General features: G+C 40.3%; 1 protein-coding gene across 1 annotated transcript in view; it reads right to left on the bottom strand.

Moving 5' to 3' along the window:
• Window positions 1-1703: 1703 nt before the first annotated feature.
• LOC145445899 (lipoxygenase homology domain-containing protein 1-like) overlaps window positions 1704-11220 on the bottom strand; it is a 251303-nt gene continuing 241786 nt past the window's right edge. Inside the window, exons 46-53 of the mRNA XM_080324055.1 lie at window positions 9087-9211; window positions 8825-9027; window positions 5902-6115; window positions 4212-4373; window positions 3501-3647; window positions 3121-3207; window positions 2904-3058; window positions 1704-2453 (exon numbers count right to left, since the gene is read on the bottom strand). Coding sequence (XP_080180181.1) covers window positions 2280-2453; window positions 2904-3058; window positions 3121-3207; window positions 3501-3647; window positions 4212-4373; window positions 5902-6115; window positions 8825-9027; window positions 9087-9211 — 1267 coding nt within the window. The 3' untranslated portion in view covers window positions 1704-2279. The remainder of the gene's footprint in view (window positions 2454-2903; window positions 3059-3120; window positions 3208-3500; window positions 3648-4211; window positions 4374-5901; window positions 6116-8824; window positions 9028-9086; window positions 9212-11220) is intronic.

Here is an 11220-nt window from a genome sequence, read left to right as displayed (position 1 = left end):
ACACCACTCTACCAGTCTAGTAAAAAATTCAATCAGTTTTATTGGTGTCAATGTTTGGAATAAGCTGCCACCTATAATCTCCGCAATTTAGACTCTTGTGCTTTTAAAAAACAAATGTTTTCATTCTCTTATCTCTAACTACCGCTAAATTGTATTTGTGTTGTATTTCAAATTGGTCCATGATACTGTGTCTTATTTTTCCTATCGTTCGTTGGTTTATTATGCCCTGACTGGTGACCAAATGCCCAAAGTCCATGAGTGGACGGCCCAGAACAACCTTTGCATAAACGCCTCGAAATCGCAATTGCTGACAGTTAATTCAAAAAATAACCTAACCGTTAATATCGCTGGTCAGCCCGTTTCCAACACAGATAATGCCAAATATCTCGGAGTTTTACTGGACTCGAACATGTCCTGGAAGAGCCATATTCAGTCCCTAGAAACTAAATTATCACCGAAGTGCGGCCTGTTCTACAGCCTTGGGCGCTTCATGCCAGCATGGGTTCTTCTGATACTCTTTAAATCCTTAATCCAATCGAAGTTACATTATGGCATCCTCTGTTGGGGGGCTGCCAGTAAAACTGCACTCAAGCCACTGCAGAAACTACAGCATAAAGTGCTCCGAATCATAGCTAGGGCCCCAAAGGGGCTTGGCTGCCCATCCAATAAGTCGCTGCTGAAGAGATTCGGCGTCCTAAACATAGAAGATATGCGGAAACTAGAAATCGCCAAGTTTATGTATCAGTTTCACTGCGGTCGTTGCCCCGAATATTTCAATGACTTCTTTACCTCTGAATCAAAAGCGCACAAGTACAACACACGCGCGTCCCCGTCGTCCAAATATCATATGATCGACCGAAAAGATCATCGCTCCATCAAATATGCCGGACCTGATGAGTGGAACAGTATCCCGCCGGCCATCCGACAGTCGACGAGCATGTCCAGTGTCCACATTCAAGTCGAAATACAAGCAATTACTACTAAATAAATACAGTCCATCCTCAAGATTACCGGACCACGTCTGACCTATCGATCTCGCTTCCCATGACATGCCGCCCTATTTCTTGTCACATTCTTCTTCTATACTATCTTCTTTACTTTCATTCAGTGTGCATGCCTCCTCTTTACATCGCCTAGGCCAAGGTGGGTGTCAGATTCCATAGACTACTCCTTGTCGCTTCGACATCTTCCTGTCTTTTCATTGTATCGCATTTTTGTGGTGTATTGAACTGATAAAATTGCTAATAAACCAATGATGATTTTAATTTTTTTTTCATTAGTTATCGACTGTGAAAATTGCTCCTGTCCCGGGTGGCTCGGCTCTGAAGACTATGTCATATCGAGCCTCCCGTCTACCTTGCATGTCGCATTTCACTGTTACATTTTTGTAGTGTTATGTTGATATGTAATGTATACGAATAAAGATTCTCTCTCTCTCTCTCTATTCTACTCTTCACTTAGTGTACATGCCTATTGCCTATATTCTTCACCCTATCTAAGCCCAGTCGGGTGTCTGATTTCAAAGATTACATCAAGTCGTAAAAACACCTTCGGATTTTTTCATTATATCACAATCGTGTGGTGTTTTAGTCTGATGATATCACTAATAAACTGACACTAAATTGAGAAATTGATTCCAAACTCCCTGTCGCACGTATCTACATCCGATCCAAGTATTTTCAGAATGATATTCACAAGTGGAATCTACTGTAAAGTACATATATTTGGGATAATCAGACAAGCAATATTTGTTATACAGTGATTGTGGATATAAAATTGAGGTTCCGTGCATAATAATACAAATTACACCCAATCCATTGTAAAAATAACTATAAAAAATTTAGTGCTTCAAAAGGAACAGTAACAAAAGTAAGCATAGATTCGAAATTCTGCAACAAGTATGAAAACATTACTAGCATTTGTTACGTGATAGGTATTTGAATATAAGCTAATCATAAAATCGAATAGTGCATTCATATTGAAATGAACCCGAATAGTTTCGACTGAATCTCATCAGGGGTAATCGTCAGTAACTAGTAGAGAATTGGAAAGCACATTGTGAATATGAATTTCAATTGTACCTCCAATAAGCTCTTCTAATCATATAAGTTTATAAAATCTCGTTACCACTTAGTGAGTTTGCTATAAAAATGATACGGCAAATATAAAACAACCTCTTTCACATGCTCACTTCAAACAAAATGAACGATATCAAGAGAAATTGAGTGTGTCATGCGAGCAAGTAGATTTGGAACAATCTAAGTTTGAAACCAGGAAAACTACATATGATCTCGAGGCAAAAGCTCTCGAAACAAATGTCCTTTGCCTTTCTTTCCGCCGATCCATTCGCAACACGAAAATTTCCAGGAAAAGCCAGACGAAGTGTCTTTTATAATGATGTGATCGCAAAGCCAGTCTGAGTTGAAACCGCTGTCATCATGTTCAACATGTAGCTGAAAACAAAGAAACAGAATTGCAAATCTAAAACTTATCACAAAGCTGTAATAACTTGTGTCATTTTCTAAAATATGGAAAATTACTCGACTCGACTTGAGTTGCTTTGTGTATTGGCTTGATTTGTACTCGAGTCATTGCGCATGACTCAATCAAGTAATATGACTCATACAATTTGGGTCAGAAACTGTCTTTTATCTGTTTGAATAAATTCGTTAACAGTAGAGGTCGAAGTAGTCATCGCTGGTACTCAAGTCGAAGTAGAAGTATGACATGTCTAGTCTCAACACTACGGCTCGGACTAGACCCTTTGCACCATGAATTTGACTCGTACTTGACTGGATGGTGAATTGAAAATAACTTGACTCAAGTCAGATCTAATTATAGAGAGTCGACTTCCACAATAAGAGCTGATCACTCCAAACATAGTGAACAAATCAGTCGCTAACCTTGGTCAGCTGTCCAACATTCGGGAATTCGAGAGTGAATTTGTCCGTACGACCTTTCTCGAACAAATCGCGGAATCTTTGCTTCAAGGCTCGAGGGCCCGAATTGCCATTTTCGCCATAGATCGTCAGGGAAACGTTTGCGTCAGTGCCGGAACCTGAGTCGCGATACCGAAGTTCAGAAAGGATATGCAAATTAAATTCTAATTGAGGCTGCAACCTTTTTCGTCAGATGTGACCACGGTGATTTCGTATTTTGTTGGCTCTGACTTGACGGAGATAGAGGGAGTCCTGGATTGTCTTGAGGCTGAGAAGGAATGGTTTCACAAACAAAAATTCTCGGATTTAAAATTCAAAAATGTGAGACAGTAGCTCCCAAACTTTTTTGGTTCATCGCTAGGGCGGGCCAGAATGATGCGAGTACTCCAACCTGAATCGAGTATTAGTTCTACTGATTCGAGTCGAGCAGTGACAGATGTCTTTTTCTACTATTTTATCACCCTAGTCGTACATTTTTGCAACTAATCGCCCCCGTCGTTCATTCACCTCCTGTCTCTCAATTCGCCAACTTTGGTAACCACTTATCAAAGAAATACTCACAGCTTGACGGTCGGCTGCCACCAACAGGCAGCAATTCTCTCATCGTCAGTCCGTCTCCCTCGTCCTTGGAGAGCCATTGGCCGCAGTTAAAACGTTTGGATTTTCCGGAACTTTCGTCTATCACCTCAATCCACTCTAAATGCCAGCCTGTTCAATGTGTTCATAGATTAAGATTGTGAAATGAAGTTTTGCGCAAATGATGGCAATAAAGTGGAGCTGAGTGTACTGCACATTATTATCCGCAACAACATGACCATTAGGGCTGTGCACAATTCGAGAACTCCAATCTGAATTGAGTATGGAGGGATGATATTTTTCCAGCACTGAAATTAGACGCTCCTTGCCACTGACAGCTAATTTATCAACGAGAATTATCGTTTCGATACTATTTTGTACGATGGAAGTTTGTAAACGTCGATTGGCCGTATCACAGCATACGAACATGTAATACAAAGCTACACACGTTACTGGAAATGACATATTTGCGAAGTCGTGATCGATCAATAGCATTGTCACAAAGTGCAATGAAATAGGTACTGTATGGCTGAAAAAATACCGAATTATCTTTAACATTTGCAGAACTGGAATAATGTTATTTCAGGTCGCATAAAAGGAGCGTCTAATTGAACGTCTTAATTGCTCATGAGGAACCCTGATTAGAAACAGTCATTTTGTTATGGATAATAGGCACTCTGTATCCGAAAAGCGTACCTGCTGCAAAGCCTCTGGAATCATGCCAGACTCTGCACTTTTGGATTTCTCCGATGCTCCATTTGTTCTTGAACACGAAAACGTCTTCGCTGCCCGACTCAAATTTCTTACTCCGAGACTCGGATTTTTCCAGACGAAGTTCGTCCGACTCTCTGAGTTTGCCTGAAGACGATATTGAGCTTTATTAACAATTACCAGACTTGTACAAACTATCAATTAAGGTAGTTTACGATCAATGGGTCAACAACTGTTTTTTTCAGTAGCTATCGTTTTAGTTGCGGACTTTAAAAAGCATCTAGTTCTAGTTCTAGTTGCACATTTTGAAAAGTGAGTAGTTCTAGTTCAAGTTGCAAGTTGAGTGACTAGTTCCTGTCCTAGTTCTAGTTGAAGAAAAGTGAGTACCGGTAGTTCTAGTTCTAGTGGCGGAGAGAGAGATATGATATTCTTTTTCGCCTGCACCATCGAGATGCTTTGACGACGGAGTTGCTATACGGCCCCATGAGGTCATCTAGTCTGTGCCCCCGGTTTTTTTTTCTCCTCCATGCTATCCGTGATTGCTGAGCGCCTAGCAGGATAGCTGCGGATACCAATTTTCGAGTCTTTGGTAGGATCCGGCCGGGGATCGAACCCACGACCTACCGCTCGAGAAGCCGTGCGCACAACCATTACACTAAGAAAAGGGAGCAGTTCTAGTTTTTTTTGGGTATTCATGGTGTTTGTAGACTGCAATGGTCATTTACACCAGGCCGATTTTCTGTATTTTTGATTCCGTAACTGCCGACTTGTAGCACGGCCCACTTTTAGGCTTTTGTAAGACACCGCTTACACGGATGAGATGGCAAGGGGGATCCTAGATAATCCTCCGACAGTTAGATAGAGATTCTGCATTTGACCACGTGGACTTTACCACTTAGCTATCTCATCACAGTAGTAGTTCTGGTTCTTGTTCTAGCTTCAGATCGAGCCCAAATTGGTGATATGAATGTGATCAAAAATCAGAGTACATTTGGCTACTAGTCGCACAAAGCACGAAATTTTTTGCATAAATGAATGGATTTGATCAACGATATTGGTGAGCGTATGAGCAAGTGGTTTCTTCGAAAATTTACAGCACATATAATTATAATTTTAAACATGGCATAAGAATATACATTCATGACCTTATCGCAGATTATTAATTCGGGCGGATTCATTCTCATTAATTACTTTGTTGAAAACTCCTGCAACCCAACGGCCTCGGGCTATTCTACTGTATCTATGATACCATATTCCCAAGCGCGTGAATTTTTTTAGTTTGAATCCATCTGCCCGAAAATATTCCACTATTTATAAATAATACGAATATTCTCGAGAAATTTGGGAATGACATGGTCCCATTCGCCCCTGGCTACGTCAATGCGGTGAACATCAGTTGTATTGGAACGTCGCTTTGTCTTGCTAACGTTCAAGCTCGAAAATTTTTGTGCCTAAATGCCTGTAGACGGCGACGCGGGCCTCATCATCACGTAATACCGAAAACTGACGGCGGACCGCACAAAATCCTGTCGTGGGCCGTATGTTGCCCGCCACTGTTCTAGTTTAAGTTGCGAATTCTAAAAATTTAGTAGTTCTAGTTCTAGTTGCACATTTTTCAAATCCAATAGTTTGTACAAGTCGGAGAGTCACACAATAAACCGAAACAACCACTCACCGAAAAGCTGCATGAAAACATTTGCGTTGGTACCGGCTCCCGAAATATCGCTGGTTTTTACTATGATACGAAACGTGGTTTGCTCCAGGACAGATTGGCCTCCGACAGAAGCGGAAATTTCTCGACTCAAGTTTTTGTCTCCTTTGGACTTTGAGAACCAGGCATTGCACGGAAAAACCGTCACTTTGCCAGATTTCAAGTTGCGAAGTTGAATCTTGAAAATGAGAGCAGAAAATTGATTTGTGACGTCAGCAAAAGATACTCTTGGGCAGAGGTCTCAAGCACGCGGCCCGCGAGAACATTTTGTGCGGCCCGCGAAGGCATTTTTCAATTTCAAGTATTCGACTATATATATTCTAGTGCCATATATCTTTGTTTAGATTTAGGAACTTAAAGTTCACTCTAAAACTACTACAAAAACCTGAAATCTCAACAAACTTCACTATCACATTGCTTCCTAAAATCTACTATGCAGTGGAAGATCGCTATCCACGTCACATTTCAGGTTCATGATGACAAAACATGAACCGTTGATGATTCGCGACTGAAAATTGTGATTTTGTGTGGTGCGAACTTTCGTCAAATTACTCGATTTGGGATTGACTGAGTGATAAACTAAAAGTGGCTCGAGTTGAGTAGGGTCGAACGTTAAAATCAGAGAAGTACTTGACTCTCGGAACAGTGACGTGGCAATCCTACGGACGCAAAAATCTAGGAAGCTGTCGTGGGGAATAGTAATAAATCAAAACCCTTAGCTTGCGTTGCGTAGGGTATATAGAATATAGAAATCTAATCAGGTCTGTATGGAAACCATTGGCATTCTGTGGCCCCCGTGAGGTATATTTACATCCTGGATGTTGTTTGTGCTCTCTGTCCATGTTATTATCGGTTGCGAGTAAGGTAGAGGTACGCTCCACAGCTGCAACACCAATGGATTCTTCCGCGATTAGTCATTTCTATTCCAGGGGTCCGTATCCCCTTGGTGGTACAAAGAACCATAGGGGGTACCAGATGCATTGTGGAAATTGGCCTATAAGCTGTGGAATACTTTCTGGGCTAATTTATTCAACTGGAAAATATTCTTCGCGCTACGCGCGGTTTTATGTGAATGGGCTTTCTGATTGTTATCTTATTGGTCCCATCAGAAATTGTGTTGAAAATCGACAGGGGGCACTGGAAATCTAATTGAAAGTACAAGGGGTACGATCGCTAAAACGGTTAAGAAACAATACTATTACTATGGAACAATGATGATTATATTTAAGTTGTTATTGATCTGTTCCAATATTAATCGAAGAAAACTTGGTTGAACGCTGGTTTAATTTGGTTAATTTGACTTTGACAATGACAGTAACAATAGCCCATACTTATCACGAGTATATCAGAAACCCCGATTAGGCTACACCGCTCACATGCTTTGATATCAGATCAATCTTTGGTGAATTCTAAAATATTCAACATAAAATTGTGGCATTTCAAGGTCCAATAGCTGCAATATTACAACCCGACAGCTTTTATGATATCATCATGCGTCATCTCGCATAATGTCTAAACTCATTATTTCTAACAAATTATGCCCGGCACAAAAACTATTTTATTCAAATATTTGAAAATGTGATTTGTTCGTGCCAAGCGTGAATAGTATAATAGTAAATTGCATTTTCTCGATGGTTGTGGAATGCCTGTCTGCAAGGTGCCGTTAAATAAGGCCTAGTTGGATATTATAGATTGAATACCCCTATTTATTGATGCTGCGGCCCGCGTGTCATCACAAATTAGGAAATTGGCCTGCGAGCACATTTGAGTTTGAGACCTCTGCTCTTGGGCATACAGAACTTTAATATACAATAGAATATGAAATTGATATTGAAATTAACCAGGCTTACACCGGTCAGGGGTAATTGTCAGCAACTAGACAGAGAATCTTTATGGATCAGCTTAGAAATCAACATCACACATAACAAAATGCATCACAGTGAAATGCGACTTGCAAGGCAGATGGGAGGCTTGATATGACAAAGTCTTCAAAGCCGAGCCACCCAAGCCAGGAGCAGTTATCACAGTAGATAACTAATAAAAATAAATAAAAAATAGAAATGTACGAACGAAAAGAACAACAACGCACACCATCATGGAACAAATAGAAATTAAATAGGACCCTTGCAAATACAGTTTAGTGGTAGTTAGAGATCAGATAATGAAAACTTTGTTCTTTGAACTACTAGTAACTAACAACTAGTAGCGAATGAAAGAGATCATTGTGTATCAACAATTGTATCAGCAAGACTTGTACAAACTACCAATCTAGTTACTTGACGGTAGGGTTACCATGCGTCCTCTTTTGCGAGGATTTGTCCTCTTTTTTGACTTTTTTGAAAGTGTCCTCGGAGGACGCCCTTTTGTAATCTTTTTTGAGATTTTGTCCTTTTTATGAAAATTTAGGTCACATTTAGAGCAAAATGCGAGTGATATGCCGTAAATTAGCACAGAAGTGACGCTCCGGCGGGTATTTCGGAGTGAAAAACGGTGATTTTAGCTCTGAGCGAAAAGTTGACCTTATTTTTTTTCTTAGTCAACTGACCGCAAAGTGGGAAAACTTTTGAGAATTAGTTGCGCATTTAGTTCTAGTTCAAGTTCTAGTTGTGTATTTGAAAAGATTAGTTGGCGAACAACTAGAAAACGCGTGCCGTCGTTTGGCATGAATTGTGATACGAGTGTTACCATGATACCGATCGAATTATGATAAAATAGAAATGTATTAGTTGCTTGGGGATTGAATCTAGTTAATTGGTTTTCACTTAGTTAGTTGCAGACTTTAAAGGGTCATTAGTTCTTGTTATAATTCTAGCGAGTTTTGAAAAGTTTCTAGTTGGCATTGTATATCAACAATCGCGTCATGGTTAAATGGAGTCTTAAAACTCACTTTCTCACAGAACCAATCCGGTCTTGAGCCTTTTCCGTTATGAGTAAGCTTTATCATCTTGGGCGCTCCTATACTATCAAGCTCTACATTTAGCACATCCACCGATCCCCTTTCTAAAAGAACTCCATCTTCTTCAGATTTCACAATAGTGATGTCAGGGGCACTCCCCTTTGACCCATACACTGACATCACGATGCAGCCATCTATAATACAATGAATAATAAGAAAAGTAATTCAAATCGAAATATATCGTGAAATTAACCTGTTCCGGCCTGATTCTCGTCCCCCGTAAACACAGTGACTTCATAGGAGATCTTTGCTTTGTATTCAGATGTCTTGGCGTCCTCGACACCAAACCTTCGGGACGTGAGCCCATCTTCTCGGTCCCTGGATAAATATCAAACTAAATCGTATCCAAAACTACATTTGTTGAAAGACGGACGCTGTTTGCGATTGCGCATGTTATTTGTTCTCTATTTGATGTTTTAGAGCAGGGGTCACCAACACGCGGCCCGCGGGCCGCATGCGGCCCGCGAGGTCATATTTTGCGGCCCGCGACGTGATTTGAGATTTCAGAAGAATGCTGAGAAAACCATTCTGAAATGCAGTTTCAAGTATTGTTGTTGTTGCTGTGGTTTCGAAACAAGCTATTCTCCTGTGCCCAACATCACTATTCGTCACTAGCTAAAACGGCTTTGAAGATGGCAACAGCATTCCACCGAGGAAGATTAATCTGCTGAAATGAATGGGCTGGGCATATTGCCTTGACGTGCAATGGCCAAAACACTGCCAAGATCGAGACGCCTATAAAACGGCATACGGCAGTGGTTCACTGGGGGGCGCGCCCCTCTTGTGGGGGCGTGAAAGCATCTGAAGAGGGCGCGGAGCTGCGGTCAACTGAAAAATTTTTCGCGCTCGGCGCGATTTACATCAAATTTACATTTTGTGTATGGTCCGTGTATTTTGTGTATATCAACAGTCATAACATTCAAGGCCATCAAACTATCCGTTGGGGTTGCTAGCATTCTGGTTGCATTTTGTGATATGACGATAAGGGTGTAGCGAAAGTTTTCAATATCATTAAGGGGGGCCTGTCTAAAAATGTTTGAGAACCACTGGCTTAGGGCTTCCCCACAAGATCAAGCTTTAGTAACGTATCTCGCTAGCACCAATATCGAGTCCTTATTCGCTGAAAAGCGTTTCCAGTATCGTGCACAGCTCAGACTTCAAAATAAAATGAAATTAATGATTATGATTTTTTGTTGTATTTGCATTCCTTTGATAAAATATTACTTCCTTTGTGGTCACTACGCCCATTGCCTAAATTAAGTAGCACGGCGTTGTACTGACGTAGAGTTTCAAAACGATGGTTGCCTAGTTTATACCGACATTGAATTCATGCGGCCCGCGGCCGCTGCGAAATTTGAAAAGTCGCCCGCGACCCGTTTTGAGTTGGCGACCCCTGTTTTAGAGGAATCAGTTTTCAATTCACCTGTCCTTATTTCTAGTTCGTTTATCATTCTAATTATCTCATTTAATCCTGATTATTTGATTACTGTTTTATCATTCTAATTGTCTGATTTTAATCCTGATTATTTGATTACTGTTCTAATTTCGTACTCACTCACGCATCTTGGTGTTTCAACCAAAGCCTTGTTTCAATTGAGAGACTTTGATTGTATTACATTGAATACAAGACTGATACGCAAGGTTTGCCTAGTCCACGGTAGCAGATTTTAGTGCAGCAGACAGGGTTCGACGCCTGGTAAATCGGCACTCATTAGGATTGGAGTGTCGCGTCGAAACAGACGCCATGTTAGACTTGGACAGTTATGTAATTCCAATGCCGGTAACCTAATTATAATTTAACTTGTCAAATGCTCGTGCTTAAAAGGGAGAACCCTGATTTCTGCGATATTTCTTCTTAATATGGAATATATTTCACTTTCCAAGTATTTTCGAATTCAGAAATTCTAACTTTTGGAAAAACCGCGTGGCCATTATTTAATTCTAATCTAATATTCCCGAAAATTCTACAGCAGAAATGTTAAATACAAAACGAGCCATAGACATTACAAGTTTGGACAACTAGACAATTCTAGTTGTCTAATTAGACTGATTAAAGCAAAATGGGGGTAATTTATTTCAAATGTAATTTGTGAGATGTTTCTCTGCTCTCATCTCAAATCTAATCTCCTTTCTGGTTTTCCATAAAATGCTACAGGAGAAGGGGATAGCGCATAATTAGCCAAGCTCGACCTGCGATTTAATATGAAGAGAACTTGATTTTTGTGGTATTTCTTTCCAATAGAAAATTTAATTTCCAAGGATTTGCAAGTTCAGAAATTCTAATTTGGAAAAACTGTGTACCTATAGTTTTGATTCTGATCACATCT

Source organism: Botryllus schlosseri, chromosome 9 (genome assembly GCF_051294905.1).
Source record: "Botryllus schlosseri isolate E-star chromosome 9, Bs_hap1, whole genome shotgun sequence".
Lineage (NCBI taxonomy): Eukaryota > Metazoa > Chordata > Ascidiacea > Stolidobranchia > Styelidae > Botryllus > Botryllus schlosseri.
The sequence above is the reverse complement of the archived record's forward strand: the minus strand, read 5'-3'. Positions and strand labels throughout refer to the sequence as shown.